A 27,139-nucleotide genomic window follows, 5' to 3' on the forward strand; every position below is an offset into this window, starting at 1 on the left:
ACTTTTGTGACTTGGGGTTTCCAAAAGTATTTAATTATGTGCACCAGATATTAAGTTATGTGGAAATTGGAGGAGTGAGAAAGAAAAATCAAATCGCCAGTGCATTGCTATGTATTTTTTGCAAAATTTAATGTTGATTCAGACAATAATGGAATTGATTATTTTCGATGAAATGAAGTCCAGTTACTTGTGGGGGCACTGTGGGTGCCATCATACTGTGATTTGTGATGTACAGACTAAGAGACCTCTCTTAACTGAACAACTGTTTAGTCAACAAATTGGCGACAGCAGTGGTTAGCAATGTAAAGTCAGTGCCAACACTAAAGCTGATGTTTGGACAGTGGACAAGTCATGTCGTCTGTAAGCTCTGTGAGGTCGTAGTAAAATGACACGACAGAAGTCGCCTATCCAAAGCTACACACTGAGACGAAAGAAGCAGTTCCCGAGTCCTAAAATGTCAGCAGAGAGGATGGTATTTATGTGTGATGGTTGGACCTCCAAAGCGACAGACCCTTGTGTTAATATCACTTTCCAATTTATTTCTAAGCAGTGTGAATTAGTATCAGATGTCCTGCAGATATGCGTTTTAGAGACAGAGACTTTAACACATATCAGATGATACTGTTATGAATAATCCAGGTATTTCTGTCATCTTTGCATGTTATTGAATTTAGTGTGATACAGGGTTGTTTGCTTTGACAGCTGCTGTATAAAACTGTCAGTTCACGTTGGTTTTGTAATTCCTTTAATGAAGTGGCGTACCTGTTGTCATAAAGATCTTGATCTTGCAGCTTGTGCATGTGTTTTTACCCTAGACTGTATATATAATGTACATAGTGTCCGTGACGTCACCCATCTGTTTCTGAAGCGCTGTTTTGAGCCATATTGGAAATGGTGAACGCTGGCTAACTTCTGTCGAGCTGGTGTGAGACAAAGAGGCAGGCTTTGAGACTCCAGCCAACAGTTACAGTGTTCCTGCCTGTCAGTAAAGTCAGTCATGTCCTTAAATGGGTAAAACCCGTAATCTTAACATTATCTGAATGGGGGAGTAGTCAAACTTAAAAAAATAAATACACGTCGTACGAACGTTTCTCATATCCGTATGCTGTGGTGATATGTAGTTAGTATTTGACAGTTTTGTGTCCAAGGCCTCTTTTCCTGAAAAGTTTCTTTTTCGTTAGTTATTAGAGTTTAAAAAACGGGGTTTTACTTCCAGGTTTCCTTTGATTCACAGCCGCCGTGGAGTGAAATTTCAAAGGACACACAGCGTCTTGTGACGTTACACTTTAGGTCGGAGCTCGTTACAGTGGCTTCACAGGCTCTGGCTGCACAATGGCTGCGCCCAGGAGCGGGAACTGAAGTTTGTAACACTTCCGCATGGGCTTTATATTTTGAGACAGGAGGTTGCCGCTTTGTTTTTACAGCAGGTTAAAGGGAGAGGTAATGTCTTTAACATATTTTTTCCTCATGGTCACAGCTTTTGCAGGAACTTTTGTAATACTGACTATCAGTGTTTATCCCAGAGATTAGTGCGTCTTTTTCTGTTTGTGAGGAGGCCTGCTGCCCTTTGGAGTTTGGTGCGTACAGTGACGCCTACGAAACATGTTTTTATTTGAGGTTCTGCTGAAAAGACATTTGTAGATATCCTAGTTAACGTCAGATAAGGTAAACCTTTTTTTTTTTTTTTTTGAACGGGCAAACAAACATGAAAACACCTCGTCTGTCTTCATCCCCTCCCTTCACTGAAGCCACAAACATTCAGTTAAATGGTCTCAACACACATCGGGTTATGAGATAAGCTGACATAACACATGACCACATTCATTTTTTAAGAGGTGGGCCACGTTTAAACTGCTTGGTCCCCTCTTGTTTCAGTGTAAGATGCTGCTTCATTACTTTTAAATTACACATATTCCTCAAGTCAAGATCAGCTGGAACACTACTTAAACATCTGCCACTGCTTCAAAGTTAAAGTACCGTATGCATGTGAAGCCTTCATTCACTGATTATGTTCTTTAAAAGATCCCAACTTTGTGGACCCCACAGCCTGCTCCTGGATGACCCCAGACACCAGGAAGCCCAGCATGAAGCTCTTTCACTCTCATTTCCTTTACCACAACAAGTGTTAAGGAAAGATTATAGCACAGATGTATCACCCCACTGCCTACACCTCCTTGAAGAATTGCTTTGTTGCAAGTATCACTTAAGTCTCTGATTGTCACCCTGAAAACCCTCTGACCCGAAAAGAGTGAAGTGGCTCTGGACTATGCCACTGTCCCTCCCTTCACGCCTCTTCACCCCGTCCAGATTTCTCAGTCTAGTGTTATCCAGACTGAATCACAGGGCAATTTGTAACGGACAGCCCTGCTATTAGTCAGTGACAGGGAAAGAGGCGACTGCGTGTCAGACTGACGGATGCTGCTGCCCTGTTGACACTTCTTCTCTCTAACCTTACGCATCTGTTTTTTCTCCAGTCCTTCTTCTTAGTCCCTTCTGTTTTCTTCTGTTACCAGGCTGATTGTTGTTTGGTACAGCCACTGATGGACAGCAGTCATCTGTAAAATTGACTCGCCTCAGGAGCTGCTGCAGGAAATGGGCAAAAAATAATACAGAACAAGGATTAATGAAATGATTTCCTTTCTTTCCTTTTCTTCTCCTCTGCTACTGGTCTTTGGGCACAGATGTTTGACGGGAAAGGTAAACTGCCAACGTTTACCTTATCATTGTCACGCAGATGCAGTGCATCTGTGACTCTGCCATTATGTTGTGCTCTGCGCTCGGGTTGATGTGGCCCATCCCGCCCCCTTTTCTCACAGCAGAGTTTTCATCAAGTTCACCTTCAAACGACAGCGTCATCTGTCGCCTAAAAATAGTCCCGCTGTGACATATTTGGTGCTTGTATCTTGGCTCTCACTTTTCTTGGATCAGTTTACCTTGTGTTTATTAATTAATCTCCCGTAATGATCAGTGATGACAAATGAGGCAGGAAAGTGAAGCGCTGGACCACAGGGACTGACCTGTGTATAGTTTGTTTAAGCACAGTGATGTCTAGGAGTGGGAATTGATAGGATTTTATCAATGTCAATGCCATTGTCGATTCTGCTTATCAATCCAATTCCTTATCAATTCTCCTAACGATTCCTGTGCATTTTTTTGAGGGGGCAAAAAAGTAGTTCTACACAGTCTTCTGCACCAAAAGGAACCATTTAATTTTTTCCAAAATGATGTCTGTACAAGACTGAACATGAACATATTCAACTTGAACATACTGAACAATAGGTTGACCTGATTCTCGGCCGCGTGAGTCCGGACGTGGCCCCTCGAGCCTGGATGAAAATACTTTGAATTTGGAGAGGAGAAAAGCTTTTCCTCCAGGGGTCATCGCGGAGGTATTTTACCTACTCTCGGTGGCTCATTTTCGGCTGCGTGATTCTGGACGTTGCCCCTCGAGCCTGAGGGGAGGCGTCCAGACTCCGAAAGGGGAGAGGTGGGCGGGGGTTCGCCTCCCCAACACGAACATGTTCACATGGAACCCTTCTCCACTTCAGCCCGATGCGAAGCCCAAGCTTTGAGGCCGAGTCGACAAATGCTTCAGCATATCTGAGGTATTTGCACCTTGGTATTCTGCGTTGCAGAGTGTGCGACGTGACGCGACGTGATGCGACGCGACGCGACGCGATGCGACGCGACGTGCTGGGAAATGAAGCATAAAGAAGAATCGATAACACTTGAGGTGTACAATTCCGATGGAATTGATCAATTGGAGCCGGTTCTAAGTCGGATCCGGTTTTCGATTCCCACCCCTAGTGATGTCCCTGTTTGGACGACATGGTCTTCATATCCATAACAAAAAAACTGATATAAAGGCCACTTGTGCGCTACTATTCTGAGCATGTTTATCAGCACAGGGCGACATGACAGGTGACAGGACGAGGATGGGAAAAGGAAAGCAGGGATAAAGGTGGAGGTGAGGAAGAGAAGAAGCAAGGAGAAGCATCACCCTTGTCTGTTTTGCAGTCATCAAGATCGCTACAACCACAGCAGTCTTGGCTTGTGTTGAGTTTTCTGACACTGCTTTCCCTGGCATCGGAGAGTCCCAGCAGAAACGCAGACAGCAAAGGACAGTTCCCATCAAGATGTAATGACCCGTGTGATTTCTCAGTGAGAAACGTGTCCTCAGAGGCAGCCCAACCTGTCTCCCCAGGCCTTCATCTCTTTCAGAACCCAGAGGGGGGGCCCTCTCCCCTTTCCCACCTTCACCACTGCCACCGGTGACAGAGGGCTAGAGTAGACACTGTTAGAAATCGGTCATTAATGTGCCAAACGCCTCCCCTGGTATGTCGCCACTGTCCCCTCTGCCGCCCCGGGGAGCAGATGAAGAGGCGGAGAGGAGAGGGTGGGCCAACCAGCGATGGAGTAGATAAACTATCTGCAAGCTGTTCCTCAGGATAAAGACTCTTTTTTTAACTGTTTGTTTATTTACTAAAGATGTTGACACTAAGTCTGGGCTTTTAGTACTATAGATAAGATTCTGTATTTGAAACGTTTTGATTATTTCTGCACATTGTAGAACTTCCCAGCTTTATGTCTGAAATGTGTGAAACTACAGAGTTGTATTGTTGGTAGACCAACAGTGCAACAAAAGTACAGCAAAAGATTGAGAGCCCAGTTTTTTACACCACATGAAGTTACCGCAAATTGCGTTTCTTATTTCACGTGGGTGTCCTCAACCGGTCCTAAGCATTGTGTTAATTGCTTTTTAATGATGCTATTAAAGGGAGGTTGTCCCTCACACCCCAGCACACCTGTACAAATGATAACTATAGGTTTGCTGTAGTGGGATTGATCTCAACACAGAGTCATCATCATATTGTTGATTAAATGACAGAAGAGACACAATTTGTTCTGAGCGCAATCAACCTGTCAAGGATTTTTTTTAACCTCTGTTATCCCACATGGTGCTAACAACTAAAGTAAAAGGCAATCCTTTGGTGAGAACATGTTTTATTTGTAATTCTGCAAAAGTTTACCGTATGCATGACTAAACTAGAAGTTTGCAGATAGAAAAATGTATCTTGTGCATTACTGCATGATTCCTAGAATCATACGCTGACAAGAGATGTAAATGTAAGTTTGATAAACTTATAGTGTTCCTTCCTTAAGCACAGTCATGAACTGCCGTTGACTGTCAACTGTTTCAACAAATGCAATCATGTTCAAGGTCAATTTTTGTTAAGTTGTCGAAATCAGCCTGAAGTCACTTTCCAAAGTGGTTGGAGGACAAAACTCATTTATCCATCGTCCAAACTAGAGATGGGACATGATTCTCATTCACTTATTGAAAATCAAAGAGTCAATATAAATGCTATCTTATTTTGAAAGTACTATTTCCATCGTTGTCCGAAACATTAAAGTCAGTCACTGGAAATACATGTGTAGTGGTGTGAGATTCAGGAACGGAGATAATCGCAGAGACTGAGCATCGCTGTAAAACAATAAACGTACGGCATGCTGCTGCATCACAGAAACACTGATATAAAGGCTGAGGTACAAATAATCGCTGAATAGATATCAGTGGTTATCCAATAGTATTCTGTTTTGAAATGCCCATCCCTAGTCCAAACCTACTAGAAATACAACTGAGAGTGCAGAGAAAGGATTGAAAGACAAAGCAAAAAAGACGCTTACAATACTGTCTATCAGGAAGAAAATACTCGTCTTCAATTTCTTAAACTATTCCACAGTTTTGTGCTTCTTTCTTAAGGCGGGTACACACTACAGGATAATCGGGCTGATTTTTGTCCCTGATTTTCCTGTGGTGTGGGGTGTGTTAAGAGTGATTTTGTCCGGTCGGAGCTGCTCGGAAGGCCTCAGAAGGAGAGATCGTAAATAATGAACATGTTTAATATTTACGACTAGAAATCCTGTAGTGTGTGGGATGCTCCAAGAGGAGCCGAGCACACGCAGTGTGTAATGTCACGTGTACCAAAGCAAATCAAGACGCAAGCTGACTGACGGAAGAGGAAGTAAAAACAAACAAAAACATGGCACTGGTGAACACTCACTGCTGTAATGAATACAACTCGCACCGTAATGCATACAGCCCACATTCCCGCCGTCTCCATGACTTTTTCCATAATCGTTTTTCTTTTTTGTGTGTGTTTTTGGAAAATAAGAGGCCGAAAACAATCATCATTGCTTCTTCCTGTTCGTCCGCCATGTTTGTTTCCACCGAAGTCACATTTTACTACACGAGATTTGGAATATTGAGCGTCAAGAACCTGATACTCTGCTGAAGAATCTATTGGTGTGTGGTGTGTTCCGTAGTGTACACCACACACGTTATGATCAGAAGAGAGAGATCTTGTGCGATCTGTCTTTTGTAATCATCAAGTGTGTGGTCTCTAAAGGTGTGAAGGTTTGAAGAATCCTGTAATGTGTGCCATGCGTTAGCTGAGAGAAATTAGCTCACAACGGCTTGAAACCAGTGCACATCAATAATGGTGTTTTTTTAACATTTACAATGTTGTTGTCATCACGCTGACAATAAATTGCTTAAAAATATCGTGTTATATGATCTTTTTTTGCTGAGAGAAATGTTTACGAGAGGAGAGACTCATGTTTAACTTAGAATATAGGACGTTGAAACTGTACAGACACACTCACATGATCAGGCATTGCAGCAGCAGCAGCAGCAGGAGACCTCGCCAGCCCCAGTCCAGATTAGATAAGCAGGAAGTGCTGAATCTGTTCTCTACATGCCTCCTTCGGTACACTGAGGCTGTAAAAGTCAGTCCCTCAGTTTGTAGAAGTGCTGATAGAGGCATATTTGAACAACCATGCTGATTATTGATATCATGCACACACGCCAGTTTTTAATTATACCAGGCCATGCATTGGACTGTATTTGGAGAAACAGAGGCAGGGACTTTGAAGTGTTTTTTAAGTTATACAGGACAAATGATCAGAGTGCTTCTACAAGAATAATAATAAGATATATGTTTATGATTATGTCACTTCAACTTCAGCCATGTGCAGACATAAAAAAAGTAGCATGGCTCATTTAGCTAAATACTCCTGATGACACAAATTGAGAACCTGCAGCACATAATGTATTCTTATGCCTACTTGAAGAGTGACGTTGCTTTTTTGATTAAACAGTAAAACCTTCAAGTTTTGGTGAAAAATGTCACATCTAGCTGTTCCAAGGACCCGACTGAAAACTAAAGGGGACAAGGCTTTTTCAGTCAGAGCTCCTACACTTTTATTATTTTAACACTGATTTGAAGTGTCTGTTTTATAAGTCTGTATGTTTCTAAGTTTTTATCTTATTTTATCTTATTTTAATTTTTTTTTTTATTATTGCTTAATTTAGCTTTGCATTTCTTCTTGTTTTTATTGCTCACTGTGAAGCACTTTGTTACTTACATTGAAAATTGCTATATAAATAAGTATTGGTATTATTATTATTATCATCATCATCATCATCATCATCTTTGGCAGACTTTTTTTTCCCACAGTGTTGAAGTGAATGTTTCTTTCACCCTGTCTCATCTTCCCTGCCATTTCTCATCTGCCCACAGCCACTATGCCAGCGTGCCCCAGTCTGTGTCAGCGTGCGTGGCCAGCACGCCGCCACCCGTGCAGTGGATGAAGAGCGTCCGTGGACTGGCCAGGAGAGTCTGGCTCAGGATGACCCAGAGATGTGGGATCTGCTGCTGAAGGAGAAGGACAGGCAGTGCCGTGGCCTGGAGCTCATTGCATCAGAGGTAAAAGATCTTTCACAGATACGAGTTATGTTTTTATTTCCAACTGTTATAGTTCATGGCTATTTATTGAGCAGAGGAAGGAGATGGGCTAAAGGGCTGCTAAGAAAAGGAAGACTGAACAAAAGCTCTTGAATCTAGTAATAAACCTACATGGGATGTTACAAGATTTACTGAAGATCTACTTAACAGCTAAATAATCTTGAAAAAGTCCTGAAATGACGAGCTAGGCTCACTAAAACATTTCCTTTAAGCTTCTGGTTTGCCTTAAATATAACGTTGGCCTAGAAATAGCATACTGGAAGATACTTTACAGAATAAAAGACTACAATTTGGCAGCTTTGTGTTGAACCATCCTCGTATGGTATTATGTATTTTTCAAGTTAACACATTTCTAAAGAACAACAGTTTGCACAAACACTCAATCAATGCCTGAGGGAACTGGCAGAACATCCCGTCTGTGTTGGCAGTGCAAGGAGCTGGGAATGCTTCATCACCTGTGATTAACAATTTGGCAAATTGGATGAATGAGTGTGCTAGCTAGAGTCATGATTGCTTATTCTGGTGTCTTTTTTTAATGCTAGCAGCATTGATAGTAGAAGCCTTATCAGAGTTTTATCAGGACTCTATTCATTGATAAATACGGCATGTACAGCACATCCAGTACAACAAACAGTATGAATATTGCTTCACACCCCTGTTTCTGTCTCGTACTTATTATGAGATCATCCTGCTTTTGTTTGTTGTTACATTTTATGGTGGAAACTTTTCAGAGTTTTTATGTCCCCAGCCTGCTACACAGTAAGACAGTGACCTCTGGCTCCAACATACAATTCTAAAACAGGTATCATAAACTCTGACATGTGTTGAGTTAAAAAGAAATCAAGTGAAGTCATTCAAACTTTGTTGTTTCATTGATCAAAATGTCCACAGCAGGAAAGAGGTTTTTTTTTCTTTTTTGAAAGAGCAGCTCTTTCATTACAGAATCATTCTTTCTGGAAACTGTTTGTTTCCATTCCACGACTGAAAATGTTTACCATTCAAAAGATCAGGCAGAGCTTTATCTTGTGCTCTTCTTTCCCTCCCCTCCTGTTTGTTCTTTGCCACAGTGGTTGTTCAGTGGAGTATATCAGCCCCCTCACCACACAAAGCCTGACCGCTCTAGTGTGAGATAAAGCTGATATCTTCATCCTGCCTCCTTCCAACCGCACTCTGCAAGGCACATCACAGAACAGCTCAGGGAGGCATTCCTTGAATGAAAAGACAGAAGTGTTCACACATACATCCACACATCCACACACACACACACACACACACACACACACACACACACACACATACACACACACACACACACACACACACACACACACACACACACACACACACACACACACACACACACACACACACACACACACACACACACTGTACCTCAGTCTTAAAGGCAGTGAGAGGGAAATTAATTTTCTTTATAATATATGCACAATCATCAGCATGACAGATGCAGCAGAGAGCTGTCGTTGGAGCTGTTATCTTTCTTGATCTCCTGTTGGCTTGTAGGTGAAGCATTAGCATGACCACACACTCTACATAAACACACACTGCCCCAATGTGTGAGAAAGAGCACACTTTACTATACTGTACGTGTTCAATGTCACACCCTTGTGCTGGCCACTCAGCGTTACCCCCAATTTATACAGGATGTGCCGTGTCATATTAAGCCTACGCCTCGCACGTAGCAGCCAATATATTCCAATTCTAGTCAATGCTCATGTTCAAGATTCAAGAGATTCAAGAAAGCTTTATTACCAAGTGAGCTTGCTCACACAAGGACACAACAAGACATTAAAGCTGCTGTTGGTAGTCACAGAGTAAACATCTGTTCAAATGTCAACACTATCCCTTCCAACCAGATTTCCTCTTATCCCCCAACACAGATCGGTGTGTGCAGTCATGATAGTGCCGGGACTTATAACCAATCGGAGGATGTAGTAGGGGCCGCCCCTTAACCAATCAGGACAGAGGATTGAAGATTAGCAATGATTGGTCCATCATAACGGGAACTAGGGGAATAATAACATTGCTTGATACAGAGGCATTGGATAACGCAGAGATTTCGCAATAGTCTCAAACTACTCCACTTACCAATGAGTACCGATGGGCATTATGACCTTTTCTCCAAACCCAGCAGAAAAAAAGTAATGTTTTTTACACCATTCCTACCAACAGCAGCTTTAAGGACAGTGAATATAGAAACCTAAACACAAATCCAAAAATTCTAATTAAAACAGGGTGTGCCGTGGCGCGGAGCGTGCCCCGCGCCGCTCCGCCAGAGATGTGCTCCAAGTCTATTTTCGATAGAGCCCACACCCAGCACGCGTTAATCTGCACAGAAAAGACCGACCTGGACAGGAAGGATCGCATGCAACATCTGCCAATTTCAAAATAGAATACCATATACGGACTCCCGACCGTTCAAAAGATTGTATAGATCAGAAATACTCATCGATTATAGATGTACTGTAAGCTACAAACATCCACAGATCAGTGATCCATATAGACTAAAACAGGACTTTAAGATGATAACTGTGTTAGAAGGTAACAGGACAACAAAATAGAGCAGAATTATTCATATAAAACTCATCTAAACCTCCAAAAATAAAACTTTATATTTATGCAGCATACTCAGGGATGATAGAAGCACAAAAGTAATGGAATACCCTCCAAATGAGAAGAAATTCAACCACAGAAAGGCTCTGTAACCTGTTGTTTGTATGTTCTCTCTATGCTTGACCCAGCTGAACCTGGCTGCTCTGAGCTGCGCTAGACTTCAAACACGCGTCCTGTGTAGCAGGGCGCACGCCGTATATAGCATGATTGTTGAGTGTGGGGGCCATACAAATATTTTTGTTATAGTAGGCCCAAAATACGGGTCATATATCTATAGGGCAGCCGCCCACCACTAGCCAGGGGTGTAACCTTGGATAATGTCTACTGCCCTAATGCTTCGATGCTCTACCACCAGGATGTAGACAAGCACAGATGACATCTCGTAGTGCAGTGCAGACCAGTTATGGGTACTGTGTATTTAGCAGAAAAATCCACCATGGCTGTTCGTCTTCTAAATCACAGACAAGACATTAAAAAAAGGGGGGATCTTAATACCGTTTTGCAGCGAAGCCATACTTTAATTTGTTTTTCTTAGGAAAAAGGCCACACCCATACATCTTAAGATGCGCAGCAAAGTTTATTATATTGTCTTGTATCCTCCAGCAGTGAGGCAATCAGCGTTGTTTAGAGCAGAGTGTTAGTCTATGGAAGTCCAGAGGTTCAATACTGTAATGATTGCCTTTCGCTGGAGGGGGATTTCTCACTATCACTTAACAGACTTTAATTTGCAGTCCTTGTCCCTTCTGTCCACTCGTGCCATTGATCCAAGGGTTGTGTGTGTGTGTGTGTGTGTGTGTGTGTGTGTGTGTGTGTGTGTGTGTGTGTGTGTGTGTGTGTGTGTGTGTGTGTGTGTGTGTGTTGTGTGTTGTGTGTTGTGTCTCACCACAGAATTTCTGCAGTCGAGCAGCTCTGGAAGCTCAGGGCTCCTGTCTGAACAACAAATACTCTGAAGGCTACCCAGGGAGAAGGTGAGTGTGTTTAGTCCCACCCAGCTTATTAACACAGTTGTTATTTTTCGCTTTAGGATAACATTTACTCAGATGAACTCAGAGATACTCAGTCATTTATATTCTGTTATCCAGCCTGCCTTCTAACAGTGCATGTCCACCACATAGCAAACAATCCACAGCCCTGTCTTTCACAAGAAGATACTTGTGGGGATACAGTAGAAGAATCTAGTGCAGAGGCCGACAGTTGCAGTTTTTCAGATTTCAGATAATTTCACCGGGATATATCACAGTTATCAGCCGCAAACAGAGAGCTGACATGTTTTTAAATGTTTCTCATTTGATCCCTTTGATTCCTGGAATGCAAGCCTACCGTAAATCTCCCTCCCACTGAATCTGCTATTTATTTATTTTTCTCCCATCCTCCATCCTACTCATCTGCTGTTTTACACTTTAATGTAATGAAACAAAAGGGTGATCTCATTGAATGAGTGGTTTGTACAGAGGCCATCTGTTGCTCCTTCATCTGTAATTACACTGAAAAGGTTTGACAAGCATTTCTGAGATGTCCCAGATCTGCTGTGCTAGTTTCAGGTTAACATTTGTCTTGATTACTCGACAATTTCACGATCCACAGTGCGGGTTGTGGCACACATTTGATTAGTACAAAGCATTGCTTGTAATGAATCACTGTAAAGAATGTGAGAGTTTGTAAGGAGTCGCTTTAGAGAGCTTTTAGACCACTGTTTTTAATGGCTCATTGGCAACTTTACTCACCTGGCTCACTCTTACCTCCTGTGTCAAGAGGTAACAGTAAGCAGCTGTTTCCATCAGCAAAGCTCTAAAAACTCACAACACACTATCTGCTGAGCACATAAAGCAGACAGACTAAGTAGGCAACAAGCTTGTGAACATGGTGGAGCATTTGGCAGCAGAAGGGAAGGTATTTTACTGAGTAGTTAATCAGACAAAAATAGGAATTACAGGAGAGGACTTGTTTCACTGATTAGCCAGAAACCCTCCTCCAAATACGTGACAGTTTTCTTGCAGTTTCTAGACCTTAAAAGTAAAAAAAAATTAAAAACAAGTTTGCCATTTATTTTAAAGGTGTGAAATGTCAGTCACTCTTTCATAACATGTCTGCTCCTCCCAAGGGGCCAATTTCCATATTTAATATGGTTCATTATTGACGTGATATTACAGCTCCTCCATGTTATTTGCAGCAGTGGTGTATCTTCACAGAAATGACCTATCTGTATCTTTTTTCTCTCTCTCTGTACCTCACCTTCAGATACTACGGTGGAGCAGAAGTGGTCGACCAAATCGAGCTGCTGTGTCAGAAGCGAGCCCTGGAGGCCTTCGACTTGGACCCAGCTCTGTGGGGTGTTAATGTCCAGCCGTACTCTGGTTCCCCCGCTAACTTTGCCGTCTACACCGCTGTGCTGAACCCCCACGACCGCATCATGGGTCTGGACCTGCCCGACGGAGGACAGTCAGTAATCACTTCTTTCTTTGTTTTTCTTTTTCTTTCTCAGCCTGTCACTTATTTTCTCCAACTTTCACACTCTTCCAGGCTGACACCGTTTCATCTCAGAACAAGTGCGACGTGTATTTCTGAACTTTTTTTGACAAAGAAATAATTATTTCCTATCACAAACCATGTTGTTAGAAAATGGTGTTTTTCTTCTTACATGTTTTTTTTAAGTCTGTTGTTCTGTTTTCTTGTTGTCACCTCAGTCTGACCCACGGCTATATGTCTGATGTGAAGAGGATCTCTGCGACCTCAATCTATTTTGAGTCCATGCCCTACAAGCTAAATGTAAGTAGAGAGACCCACTAATATCAACTAACAAGTTGTGGACCTTCTTCTCATACTACAGTCGACTATTGACGATGCTGAGAAACATTATCACCAGAACAATCAAAGGGAATGTGACAACAGCAGTTATAGCATGTTTGTTACAAACACTATGAAGTCGATGAAGGTTCGATAATAATAGATGGAAATACAGCACAAATGTTTTCTATGAACAGATATTTATGTCCCCTTTTCAATATGAAACAAGTTGAATTCCAATAGTTCTACCTTTTAATGTTAAGATGTCTAAGGGTACTTTTTTTTTTGCTCACCACATGGCAACCATTCCTGTTAGTGAAGCTGCGTTAGGGTGTGTCAGGGTCGTCAATCTTCTCAGATGTCGGATACTTTCTAAGCTTAGCTTGTTTCTCTGTATCACTCTGAACAGAGTCTCCCATGTTTCAGTAGATTTATCAGCCATTTTTATTTCTTTGTCGGCTCCAGACCTTACGTTTACAGTTCTTAGCTGAAGTCAGAAAATCTGCAGTTTGTTTTTTTTATTAGGCTTTGTGTTAAAGCTGCTGTTGGTAGTCGTGATATAAACATCAGTTCAAAGAGAGATTTTGAATGTCAACACTACCCCTTCCCACCAGATTTCCTCTCACTCACCTCCCCCTCCCCTCTCTGACCCCTGTAACCCCGCCCATAAAAGATAGTTGTGCGCGTTCTCTGAGGAAGAAGTGGCTTCCCAGCCAACCAGGGCCACATAGGGTCGGGGAGTAGCTCTGATTGGTCTGTGATAACAGGAACGAGGGGAATAATAACATTGATGCTACAAAGGCATTGGAAAACACAGAGATTTCGCCATAATCTCAAATTACTTCACTAACTGATGAGTACCGATGGGTATTATGACCTTTTCTCCAAACCCAGTAGAAAAAAAGTACAGTTTTTTACACCATTCCTATCAACAGCAGCTTTAACATGTTACATGTTGAACAGCATGTTTGGTATAGAGCATTTTATACTATCCTTGCAAACAGAATTCCCTTTAGTAGTGATTTAGAGAAAAAAAACTGTATTATGACCATTGTGTCACACACAGGCTAAAATGTAGCAGTGATTTTTTTTTGTTATTGTTATATTTTGGTCATTTTGCCTTAATTTGTTCGGACAGTTGAAGAGAGACTGGAAATGTGGGGAGTAGAGAGTGGGGGATAACATGCAGCAAACGGTCGCGGCTGGGAGTTGAACAGGCAACCTCTGCCATGAGGACTGTAGCCTCTGCAGTGTTGCAAACTTAGCGATTTTGTCGCTATATTTAGCAGACCGCTCTAGCGCCTCTTTGTTTTTAAAAAGCGACTCGAGACAAATCTAGCGACTTTTTGCGGTGTTAAAAGGAGACTTTTTGAGACTGACATGAAAGCATGTATCATTCTCAATGACCAGCGGGCGCTGCTGTGAGTCCCTCTTAGGCTGCATTCAGAGCAGGAGGCGTTCATCCCTCCGCATTCAGACTGCAAATGTATCACGCATGTACGAAGACACCGCTGGCTTATCCCACCTACTGTCTTTTTTTGGTCCATTCAGATTGTTAATGTAGATTGTATACAATAAAAATGAAGAAAATATTATGGTTGAAAAATGTCATGTTTTACTTTCATTTGTTGTAGGCTCCTAAGTATAATTATAAACATATTAAGAGTGTTTTTTTACTCTCTTTTTGTCTCCCCCTCAATGTTACACGTCTCTCCTGCAGAGTTAATTATAATTTAAATAATGCAAATTAAGCGATGACGTCATTTAGTGACTTAAAGCGACTTTTAGGACAGCCAATAGCTACTTTCCTCACTGAGGAGTTGGCAACACTGAGCCTCTGTATGCGAGGCGCTTAGACCGCTAGGCCACCAGCGCCCCATAGCTGTGCTTTTCAATTTATGTTATATTTCACACAGGAGCTCTCAAACTTGCATTGAACTATTATAAGCATCATTGAAGACTTTGAGAATACACTCAAATTTTTTGTTCAATTTGTAATCATGTCTGTTGAAATATGTCTGAAATAACAAAGAACATAAAAGATTAAAACCTTGAATCAGTTCAAATATTTGAATTCAACTTTAAGTCAGTTGATTTCTTAATAAAAAAGTTCATTCATGGTTCAGTCTTGCCATGTGGGCAGGAAAAGAGGAGGAAATCATAGATAAATGCTGTTATCTTTTTTGATTTCCTGTTTCCTCTTGTGAAACTTGTGGATTACAAAAGATTTGTGGGTCATGATTCAGTATTTAATTCAAGGAAACACACCACAGATGATGCCCTTTACTGGTGAATTCCACCAGCACTGAGAAGTGTGCTAATAGGGCCCCTCAGATTTGAGTTAACATGTATATATGATCAGTGCATCATGTGTTGGAGCGCAGTATTTGATAGCATCCTGGGGTCATAGTCATGTGGTAGTGTTGGTAGCGGCTGATGGATGGCCATGAGCGTCTGCATGTCCAGACCTGCTGATGTATGGGCAGGCAGGACCCCTCTGCGAGAGAGATAATGGGAAATCGACAGGCTGGCCAGCACCACTGGCTCTGTCTTCACAATGAGCAGCTTGATGGAGTGAGGGGGCATCCATAGATGTGCTCTGGAGATGGGAGATTATCAGGTTGTCTAAATAAAGCTCTCCCTCCTCCTCTTCCCTCTTCTTTTTCGTCTCCGTCTCCCGCTTATCCCCCCAACCTCTCTGTCCCTCACTTTGTTATTCTACTCTCTTTTTCTTGCCCGCATTGTCTCTCCTCTCTGACGTTGGGAGGAGGAGAGAGCTGAAACTAGAGATTCAGGTACAAGATGCACTGGTCATTTAGCCTCCTCCATTTTACATTACATCCCCGAACAATGAATTGTCCAACATTTTTCTAAAATTGCCTCTCTCTGAAAAGTGCAAAAAAGTCTTCAAACTAACCTCTGATGAGTTGAGCCTCATCATAACAGTGGAACACATCCCTGAAAGGTTGAATTAGGATAAGTAGGAGTGAATTACTGCAATTTCTGCACCTTCGTCCTTGATATTTTAAGTTGAAACATCTCTCTCTGATAAATTCCTTCCCCTTTTAAGGTAGCCAAAGTACTTCAAATGTAGGGGCATCAAATTATTTTCAAATGGGAAAAATATCTCTACTCTGTTGACATGTTTGCACTTGATCCTTAAGATGTCTGGATACTATATTTCATCCTTTTAAGTCCCTTGTTTCCCTCCCCCTGACCCTTACTCTCTTTTTAATATTCTCATTTATTCATCCTCCATTTCTCTCTTCCTGCTCTCCTGCCTCTTTTAACTCTCCTCTATCTATCTATTTGCAGCCTGCAACAGGACTCATCGACTACGACCAGCTGGAAATGACGGCCAAGCTGTTCCGGCCCAAGCTCATCATCGCTGGCACCAGCGCCTATGCCCGCCTCATTGACTACGCCCGCATCAAGAAGGTGCACAAGGAACTTTCACTGTGTTCACCACTCACCAAGCTTTCACCCCATTTTTTTCTTACTTCCTGTGTGTCACCTGCTCCCTTTTTTCTCCACTTCTCATCCTCCTCATTAGGAAGGTCAGAACAGCTTTAATAATAATAATAATAGTAATACCTAAGTTTTATATAGCGCTTTTCAAGAACTCAAAGACGCTTTACAAGAGAGACAATAAATAAATAAAATAAAATAAAGACATATAAGACAAGCAGACGACAAGGGAAGAGGTGGAATAATTAATGTGGAATGGGGAATGCCTGTTTGAAAAGGTAAGTTTTTAACTGTTTCTTAAATGAATGAAGTGAGTCAGAAGCACGGATGTGTGGGGGGAGAGAGTTCCAGAGGGTGGGGGTGGCTATGGCAAAGGCCCGGTCCCCCAAGGTACGGTGCTTGGATTTAGTCCTCATATTTAAAATACAGCCTTTTCTACTGAGCTGTCACACACACCTGCTTTTCTTAGCGGGAGGTCAGACTTAGCCAGGATCACTTCCAACCAAATCATCAGGTATTTCTGGTTTTTAGCAGAGACCTGAACGCTCTAAATACCCAACATTCACTTTTACGCAACAACATTTTTAGGCACAAACCATTCCTCTGGTCTTTCACGCTTCCACTCAATGATACAGATGCTTTCCTCCTCTCTTGCCTACTCAAACAAACTAACTGTACTGACTCACTAGTACACGGCAGCAACTTTTAACAGCACACTTCACCGCTCTCTTTGACAGTGCACAAGAGGCCCCTTTATCTGTTTTGTTATACCCACCCGCTGGTTCACTTCATTCACTCCATGACTGCCTCCCTTTGTTGCAGAGCCCCACTTTAGCTAGCACCATCAGATGGAGTGTCCCACCATTACAGAGCTGTGTTTTTATTAAGCACCATAACTACTTAGCCACCATGCCTGAAGTGGGACCATATTTTCCCGCTGGCATGTCTCTGTGGAACTGTTCACTGTTTTATGGCAGAATCTGCCGGCCCAGGCTCCTCTCCAAAATGTCACAGTTGTGTTACCTAGATGGGAGTCTTTTTTTCTTTCTATCATCATTTTTTTTTCTTTTTGCCCTCAGTGATCATCAGCTAGCGCAGATCACCCTGTTGTTTCCTTTACTCCCTGCAGTAACCCTGCCATCTATCCTGGCTTCTCATCTAATAAACATGATCCAGATTTGATATGAGATGAAGGGAGATTGTCGTGATAACGCATATTAATTGGAGCACTAAAAAGATTGCTCACTGCTCTGATCAGTCACTCATTTGCATGTTAGCGAGCTATTTATTGTTTGTGCCTTTTTCAATAAATGCTGGCCAGAGACGGCAAAGGCTTATTGAATTATACTGTAATGTAACGGGCCTCTGAAGACTGTCAAAGAGTGCAATAACAATAGATCTGATCTGAAATATCTGCCCTTTGAAAGAACAGGTACCGCTTAGCAATGTGGAGTTACCCATCACATCTTAACTGTGGGGAAAATGGGAATTTATAAGCAGCACTGAGACTGAATCTCACATTTGTAGATTTGTATGGAATACACAGCACAGTGAGGTTACTGATGAGAGGTGTTACTCTAATTTGTTAGCGCTAAAGGTTAGCTTTAGGGGCATTCTGTGTATCAAGGGTAATACATTAATATAATATATTCTAAAACACTACACTTGAATCTGAGACTGAGGCTCACCTCCTGACCTTCAGTCTAAAGGGAGCTGGGTATTTTGTGTGTCTGTGTTGGGTCAACAGTGTAGGACTCTCCCAGTTGAAGTCCCTTTAAAAAAAACAAATAAGAATGTGAATTCAATGACACCTTAGGAGTAATAATAATAATAATGCATTTTATTTATAGGCGCCTTTCTTGACACTCAAGGTCACCTTACAACATTAAAACAAACAGAGTTTAAATAACAAACAGTGAATAAAATACAATTTAAAAAGTTTTAGGAGAATGGACATTGGAGTTGTGGTCAGATGGAGTAAGCCAGTTTAAACTGATGAGCGACATATAGGTTGTAGTATTGAGAGTGTTGCAGGGTGTTGCTGGTTTTGCAATTGAGCGTAAAATCACATTAACAAGATTTGATCGAAACACTCTGCCACCTGAAAGTAGGAGCCTATAATTGTTTTTTTCGCAAGTGGAATTAAATATTTAAATTAAGCTGAAAGTCAGCACTCGCACCTTTTTCCTAGTTTCATTTCACACTATAAAAAAGGTGTCACTGCCATAACACTCCACTGACAGCACTTCAGTTCACAGGTATCATGGAGCGATGTCACAGTTTATATAAATACATTTTTTAAAAATCAAAATCTTACCATTAATACTGTGATCCTTTATTCCCCTCAGCTCTGCACTGACATTAAGGCCTACCTGCTCGCTGACATGGCTCATATCAGTGGCCTGGTGGCAGGAAAAGCCATCCCCTCTCCATTTGATTATGCTGACCTGGTCACCTCTACCACACACAAGTCGCTCAGAGGAGCCAGGTAAGAGCAAGAGGAGTTCCAGTGAATTCTTATTAGAGTCGCTGGACTGTTGTGTCTGAAGTTGAAGTGCATGGACATTATTTGTCGGATAATAACAGTTCATGGTGGTGTGTTTTTCGCCTAATTACACAGCTGACAAGACAGTATGGAGACAAAACAAAATATCAAGACTGAAACGTTTTTTTTTTTGTTTTAGAGAAAACTGAAAATACTTCATACATTTTGTCCTCTTCAGGGCTGGCCTCATCTTCTACCGTAAGGGTGTTCGCTCAGTGGACAAGAAGGGGAAGGAGATCATGTTCGACCTGGAGGACAAAGTCAACTTCTCCGTCTTCCCCTCCCTGCAGGGTGGACCTCACAATCACGCCATCGCTGGTGTGGCTGTGGCACTCAGACAGGTAACACAGAAACACCCATCTCAATGCAAAAACCACAAACATAACTCTTTATTACCCTGGTTTATATGTTCAAATAAGAAGGTGATACCTGGTGAATTGATTTGAACAGTGATACAGTTTTTTCTGCTGAGATGCTTTGGCACAAGTTGACACAGAGACTTGTTGTCTGGCCTGCACTATGAAAGAAAAATATCAGCTGTTTTTCATATTGTTGATCAGGGTTTAACACTTACACACACTAACAAATGTGATTCCCTTCAACCCTTTCTACGTTATGTGTGTGTTGTCCAGGCACAGTCTCCCTTGTTCAAGGAGTACATCAGCCAGGTATTAAAGAACGCCAAGTCCATGGCTACAGCTCTCCTCAGCAAAGGCTACACCCTGGTATCAGGTAATCAAACTAATATTTAAGCATTCTCCTTTAGATTCTCTGTGAGACGCTGGCTCAGCAAACAGCAGGAGAAAAACAATAAAACACACCACGCAGTCAATGAAGAGAAATGTCCTGTCACAAAATGCAAATTGCACAACAGAATAAAAACAGAAAAGCATTTAAATTCATGATGTGCAAATAGGCTAATGTCAGTGTGGCTGCCCTGTCAGTCAGGAGAATAGAACCAGATGAAAGTGGTCACTTTCTGGCTGTGAGCGGATGCTTGAATCTTGTACTGCATTTAATTCTCTGGCCTCAGCTCTTTTTTGATGTATAGCCTTCAATTGATAGCCTAAAAATCACAGACTTATCCTGTGCTTACGCTGCATTATGTGCACGCTACTCTTTTTCAATCCTTTTATAGACGAGTGTTAAAAAAACAAACTGTAAACAAGGTGGCTGTGATGTACTGTAGGAAACTTGTAAACCTGTTCAAATGAGTCAGAATAGTCATGTTCAGTCTAAAACTAATGCAGTCTAATACTGCGGTCCTTCTGAATTCTTCCTTCATGAAGGTCATTATTCTCAGCTCTCTGTTCAGAGGGATTCTCATTGAAATGTCTTGATTTTGGAGGATGTGATTCGTGGTGTAGTTGTACTTTGTCAAACCTACATGCAAGTGTTGCTTTGATAGATCCTACTGTCACTGCTTAAAACAAATTAAAGGAAACACCTCTCTATAAAACAGGTCCAACAGCAGTTCATTAGATACAGTTGTGCTCATAAGTTTACAGGCAGAATGTATTATTTCTTGGGTAGTTTCTGTTGTCATTATGATAATAAAAAGAGTAAACACAGTTGTTTGACAATAAATGGCTTCACCCAACCGCTAACCCAGAGGGAAAAAAAAGTTTTTCTCTTATCATTCATATTCTCTGAAAATGGCCAAAAAATCACAAATTCTGCTAGGGTATGTAAACTTATGAGCACAACTGTATGTGCGCCTAAAAACTGCCCCAAGGTATAATAGGTTTTTAAATTAATTTAGTTTCAAGCATATAGAAGTGAGCACAGTTTGAAACACAAAATAAATCCCAATTTTTAAAAAAGGAATATTTTCAATTTTATTGGTTATATCGGGTATTTATCCATGGACAATATCCACAGTGGTAAGCCACAAGACCATGTGTGAGAAATACATAGTTAAGAAAACAGGGTTACATAAAACTGATATGCAGATAAATGTGTTCAAGTGAACCTGGGAGATAAAGATGGGAATCATCGGTGGCCTGACAGTACTTCTGCTTCAACAGAAACTGCATAAATATAGTAACATTACTTTATCATGTGAAAGATTGTCAGATTACAGGTTTCAAAACTAAAGAGCGCTGGACATTTCTTCTTCCTCCTAAGTTTAACTTTCGCTGAAAATTTCAGGTGGGACTGAAAACCACCTGGTCCTGGTGGACCTCCGGCCTAAGGGCATCGATGGGGCTCGTGCAGAGAGGGTGCTGGAGCTGGTGTCAATCACTGCCAACAAGAACACTTGCCCTGGGGATAAGAGCGCCCTGACTCCTGGAGGCCTCCGGCTGGGTGAGAAAGCTTCACATTACACTACATTTAACCTGACTCAGGCAAGGTCTCGTCGTGATTATGAGGAGTATGATCAAACATCACAGAAAAGAAGGCTATGTCTCTTCACTTAATTGGTCTTCTAACTTTTTCAGAGTGTAGCTCTGTGTATGGAAATTAGACAGCTACCAGTGAAGCCACAAGCACTGAGCACATCATGATTAATTAAGCATGTTTGGCTTTTTAATCATCTCTCAGGAAGTTCACAAGCTCTGCTTCTCCTCTGCCACATTTAGCATTGTCTTAAGGCAAGGTACTTCATCTACACTACGATGTGCTGCTCTCGATTCATTTTAAACTGTTTATTTATTACATAGAGCTTGTAACTGCCCCTAAGTGACCTATAAGTATCTCTGTAGTTCTAACACATCTGTGTAGATTCATTACTGAAATGTCAAAAAGCTGCAGGGTTCTGTTTTTCTTCTGAAGACCATATGGCTGCTAATTAGAAAAAAAAATTGATCAGTGACAGTTGGACCTGTAAAAATGAAAGCAGGTATTTTCCAGTCATTAGCTGGATGGAAAATGTACTTGAACATTCACCAGCTATTGATGGAGGAATTTTAAAACTTAAACTCAATAGTAAGTCTTTGTGTTTATGTAATCTTCCAGCCATAAAATACTCTACCAACATATGGAGGGTGGTGATTTGGTTCAAATCTGATTACAAGCTTGAATGTTAATCCGCACATTTTGTCTTCTTAATCCCAGGTGCCCCAGCTCTGACCTCCAGACAGTTCAAAGAGGCTGACTTTGTGCAAGTTGTTGACTTTATGGATGAGGGCTTCAAGATCGCCTTGGATGTCAAGAAGAAGACAGGTACTGTGACAACGAAGGCAGATCACAATTTAATAGTGTTTAGTGGGAACACACTGTACCTTACTTTAGTCTGCTATTATTTATAAAACAGATTATGAAAATATGATGTATTTATAATTTAAAAAAGCAAGACAGTGTGTTAAATTAAAATGTTGGATGCAGATGTATAAGAGGGAACACAAACCTGGAGGTAATAAAATAAAGAACAACTAAGACCATCCCCCTCTCTTTCCTGTCATCTTCTCCAGGAAAGCTTGCGGATTTCAAGAACTTCCTTCTCCAGGACCCAGAGACTGTGGCTCGCATCGCTGACCTGCGGTACCGTGTTGAAGCTTTTGCCAGGCCCTTCCCAATGCCAGGCTTCCATGACCATTAGGAAACCCAATAAAGAGTCAGGGGGGGGGGCGCAGTGGCCAGGTGGCAGAAGGCTGGCTGGCCAGAAGCATTGGGGAGAGGGGAAAATAACATGGCAGTGAAATGTGCTTGATGACTCACAACTTCCCTTTTTTCCAAACCAGATCTGAGAAACCACATCTTTTTGATACTTCTCTGCAATCATTCATCAATCTATTCTTGTAAAAACATTTCCTCCATGTTGAGGTAAAGAAACAATAAAATTTGACAGATTTTTTTAGAGCTGAAGAACCTATTTTTTATTGTATGTTAAAAAATCTTTCTCAGTTGTCTTAACACCATTTCTGAACTGTTCGTGTGAGAGGGAAAAAAAGTCGAACTAACAAGACAAACAACGACCAACAGCTCTTGCATTCTGTGATGTGATTAATGTCTGAATAGATATAATAAGCTACACAGATTAGTCTTAATGCTGTGAAGAGTCTTAATTAATGTCACTGATGTAGATTTTTTAAGGTGTGTGCATGATAGCCTTCTCCTTTCATGTTGTGTTTATGAAACCAGGTACAGAAAGGAGTTTCATAAGGTTGAAGCTTAATGCGCCATAAAATGTTTGATTTTCCCTTTTGAGCACAACTTTTTTGAGAATCAGAAATTAACCCAAAATGTTGTCAAAAGGCAACCCTTTCACTCAGAGGAGTTGTCTCTATGATGTAATGGTGACTAAATAATCTTAATCTTAACACCTATAAGTATACTTAAGAAACACCACAAACCATGGCCAAACAGTTTTAGAAAACATCTCTAAAATGATTTAAAAAAATAATAATTCTCTGAGATTGCATTAAAGTAGAATATGTCCACCTTGTGTGAAAATCTATTTTTAAATGGTATTTTTTGCTTATGCTGCTGTGATTGCATCCTCTTTTTCCTCAGATGACAGTTTGTAATTATTATTTTGTTATTACAGATAACCAAATGAATTTAACAGAAGTCAGCCTGGATTATTGACATTTTTTCTTTAAGAGTGTTTACAAAGAGTATATACTTTCCTTCATTATTTATAGAGTCAACTGGTGTATTAGTCACAAATAAACTGACATCAATTTGGAGGTCTCAACACCAGCTATGTTGTGCTAGAAACTATTTAAGTGCTGTCTTTTTCCTGATTGTGTTCAACAATGGGAACTGTAAAGCAGCCTAATTTGATATAGCTTTGTGGATTATTTAGTTGTTCATGTGATTCACAGATTGAAACTGTTTCCATTATCACTGCATCAGTGACAAAGAATGATTTCTGTATGAGAAATGGTCCTACATCACCATTGACAAAACTCTGTTAGAAATGTGTTTACTCTAACTTTGCACAAAGCACAGCTTCTAACGTGAACCAATCATGACTTATCAGCACGACTTGCAGACAGCCAATAGACTAGATTTTGCCAAATTATATCACCTTCTTTTGTTATACTTATCAGTGTTCCAACTGTTAATCTGTTCTCTTTATACTGTTGCCAGCCATTTTACAGAAACTCAAGTTTTAACAAACTTTCTTTTACAGTTCATGTTTATTCATTAACATTTAATTAGTGTAAATTGAGTCTTAATAAAACATGACGATGCAAACACAATGCGTGTGTTGTCTTTGATTGCAATGCACATCACTTGTCACATTGGCACACCCACACTAATATAAAGAAGATAAATATTTGCTGCTGTGTGACTGGATTTAGAAAAAGTGTGACATTTGATTACATATTCTTCAGCACTGAAAGGTCACATAGAACAAAAAACAAAGGCTAGCAGAGAACATTTAGACCTGCAGTTAAATCTTTACACGGGTTTGTATGTAACTACTATTTTCACATTTTATTGACTTAAGCTTTTATTTTTTGATTTCTTTACAGTCTGAAGTTTTTATTTTATTATTGTGTCATGCATAAAATCATATGCCTATCTCGCATTGGCTTAAAAGACACTATGAATTCAGGCAGTCCGGGTCAGAGCGCACAGCACGATCATTCACTGAAGAGAAACTGAAGAACAGAATAAAACACATTTGATACATTTACATGAAATTTGATAATTTATACATGTTGTTGACACTTCTTTGCCTACACAACTAAAATCTAAGAAAAGTTAATGATGCTAACAAAAGTGTGTTTGCTGACGATACCTTGACACCCCAAACAGGATGTTGGAGCTACAGGAAACACAATGTTTACACTGCAAAAACTCAAAATCTTACCAAGTGAAATTGTCTCATTTTTTGTCAAAATGTCTTATCCCACTTAATATAAGATAAATTTACTTAACAAGTAACATTTGAGCAAGATGTAGGGACTTGTTTTAAGACAGTGCATCTCAAATACCGTCAAACAATCTTGAAATTATCTTGTTTTGAGTTGTAATTTAGAAGAAACAAGGTTTATTTTACATTTCATACATTTTTCAAGCTGAGATCTTATTTGTAGAAGACGGATAATCTTGATTTAAGACAAACACTTCACTTGATTAAAGTAAATGCATTTTATTGGAGAATCTATCAGAAAACAGCTCCATTGATAAAAAGAAAGAAAGAAAGAAAAGTTGTTTTTTTAAGGGTGGGTTACAGTTTTCAGGCACTGTTTCCTCTAAATCAGATAAAAATATACATCCTCAAACTACATGCACACAATGAAACACCTACTTTTGAGCATAGCTGGCTTATCCTAAAAAACAACATGACTGATTATAAGAACATCCAGCTCACTATGAGAAGACATTATATCTCGAAATGCTCAAATTATAATCTTATTTCAAGTACAAGATGGTCTTAAACCTAGAGAAGTGCCGCAATAATACAACTCAAATTAAGGTGAATATATCTCAAATGAAGTTGAAATGAAATGTATTAGTGCAAAAATCTTTTTTTGAGTGACAAAATACTTATTATTAGCATTCCTTGCTTATTTAGAGACACTAAGCTTTGAAATACTGGTAAAATATTGCTTAAAATAAGTTTTCCCAGCTAATTTTGAGAACACAGTTTTCTAAATAGTGTCTTATTTTAAGACATCTTACCAATTTTCACTTGTTCTATTAGCAGATTTTTTGCTTATTTCAAAGTAAAAGTACCTTGAAATATTTTTTTTTTCTTGTTTTTTGAGGGGGATTTTTTCCAGTGTACAGAAGCAGGACAGTATGGAATGGGAACAGCCTTAGATCCAATACTTTGATGGCATAAAGTGTTTATATGTGGCTATTTTTCTCTAATAAAAGACATACAGGTAAAACCCGTGATAATGAGTTCTGTTCTAGCTATTGGTGACCATATGACATCCTCTCCTTGATGTACATAAATCAAACGTACCTTTAATTATTACCCAGATAAAGTCTTACTCTCCCCCTTAAAACTAAACACTGCTGCCGAGACACGACGTTTAATAAGCTTTCTCGTTAGTCAGTCAATGTTACCTTTAATTTGAAGTACATTTGGAGTAGGGATTATTTTGAGTTACATCGTTTTTTCATGTTGGCTATGGTTAGCCATGCTGCGTCCATTTCAACCTATGAATTCAACCTTAGCCATTTCAAGACGGAAGTGCTGTTATGAGTGATTTGGAAACATTACGACTCTACCCTTTGCCAGGATGCTGGGGATATCTTGCAACTGCTTCAGCAAGTAAGTGTTTTATGTTTTGGAAACATGGTTGCGTATTGTTTTGGCCTCTTGATTATAGCTGTCTCATTATCCTGTGTCTTGAGATGCTATTGGTATCATGCTTTTGGCATCAAAACTGCAGTGTTGTGTCTGTGTTGGTTTTGAATAACCTTTCAAATTAGTGAAACACTATTGATTTTATTTATTATTCATTTAATTGTTTATTTTGTAAATTTAGTTGGTTTTTAGATATTAGAAGTGCTTCTGAGACTTCATTCCGCATGCTGCTGCTGTGGAGACCAGCTGTATCCCCATATCACACACAAATGTGGAGTTTCAAACGTTTGCCTTGTAAACAGCCCATTTTCTACTAACATGTAATGTTGGCTTCACATGACCAAAACATTCAGTTAAAAACAAGGTGTTAATGTGACAGCTTGCGTTCTGTGGTTTATGCCAGGGGTTACTAAAGTGTGGGTCGGGACCCCCTGGGGGGTCGCAAAACACAAATGGGGGGTGAGATGTCTTCTAGAATGTTTATTTTTTTAGTTATCTAAAAATAGAATATTTTTCCCATTATAGTAAAAAAATATAAACAAAAAGAGTAGCTAAACTTGAAATAAAACCTTGAAAGTAGAAAATGTAATGAGTGTTCTGCCTTTCTTTCTTTAGATGACTCCTAAGTTTAGGGTTAGAGAACAGTTAATTATCAAAAGCATCAGTAGCAGTAGGTTAATTCAT

At 40.4% G+C, this 27,139-nt stretch overlaps 1 protein-coding gene across 1 annotated transcript in view; it reads left to right on the plus strand.

Moving 5' to 3' along the window:
- shmt2 (serine hydroxymethyltransferase 2 (mitochondrial)) overlaps positions 1-24,381 on the plus strand; it is a 28,288-nt gene extending 3,907 nt beyond the window's left edge. Inside the window, exons 2-12 of the mRNA XM_034682405.1 lie at positions 7,584-7,769; positions 11,328-11,407; positions 12,678-12,878; positions 13,124-13,205; positions 16,539-16,661; positions 19,040-19,179; positions 19,415-19,577; positions 19,869-19,968; positions 21,388-21,543; positions 22,294-22,401; positions 22,650-24,381. Coding sequence (XP_034538296.1) covers positions 7,584-7,769; positions 11,328-11,407; positions 12,678-12,878; positions 13,124-13,205; positions 16,539-16,661; positions 19,040-19,179; positions 19,415-19,577; positions 19,869-19,968; positions 21,388-21,543; positions 22,294-22,401; positions 22,650-22,777 — 1,467 coding nt within the window. The 3' untranslated portion in view covers positions 22,778-24,381. The remainder of the gene's footprint in view (positions 1-7,583; positions 7,770-11,327; positions 11,408-12,677; positions 12,879-13,123; positions 13,206-16,538; positions 16,662-19,039; positions 19,180-19,414; positions 19,578-19,868; positions 19,969-21,387; positions 21,544-22,293; positions 22,402-22,649) is intronic.
- The last annotated feature ends 2,758 nt before the right edge of the window (positions 24,382-27,139 follow it).

Source organism: Notolabrus celidotus, chromosome 1 (genome assembly GCF_009762535.1).
Source record: "Notolabrus celidotus isolate fNotCel1 chromosome 1, fNotCel1.pri, whole genome shotgun sequence".
NCBI lineage: Eukaryota > Metazoa > Chordata > Actinopteri > Labriformes > Labridae > Notolabrus > Notolabrus celidotus.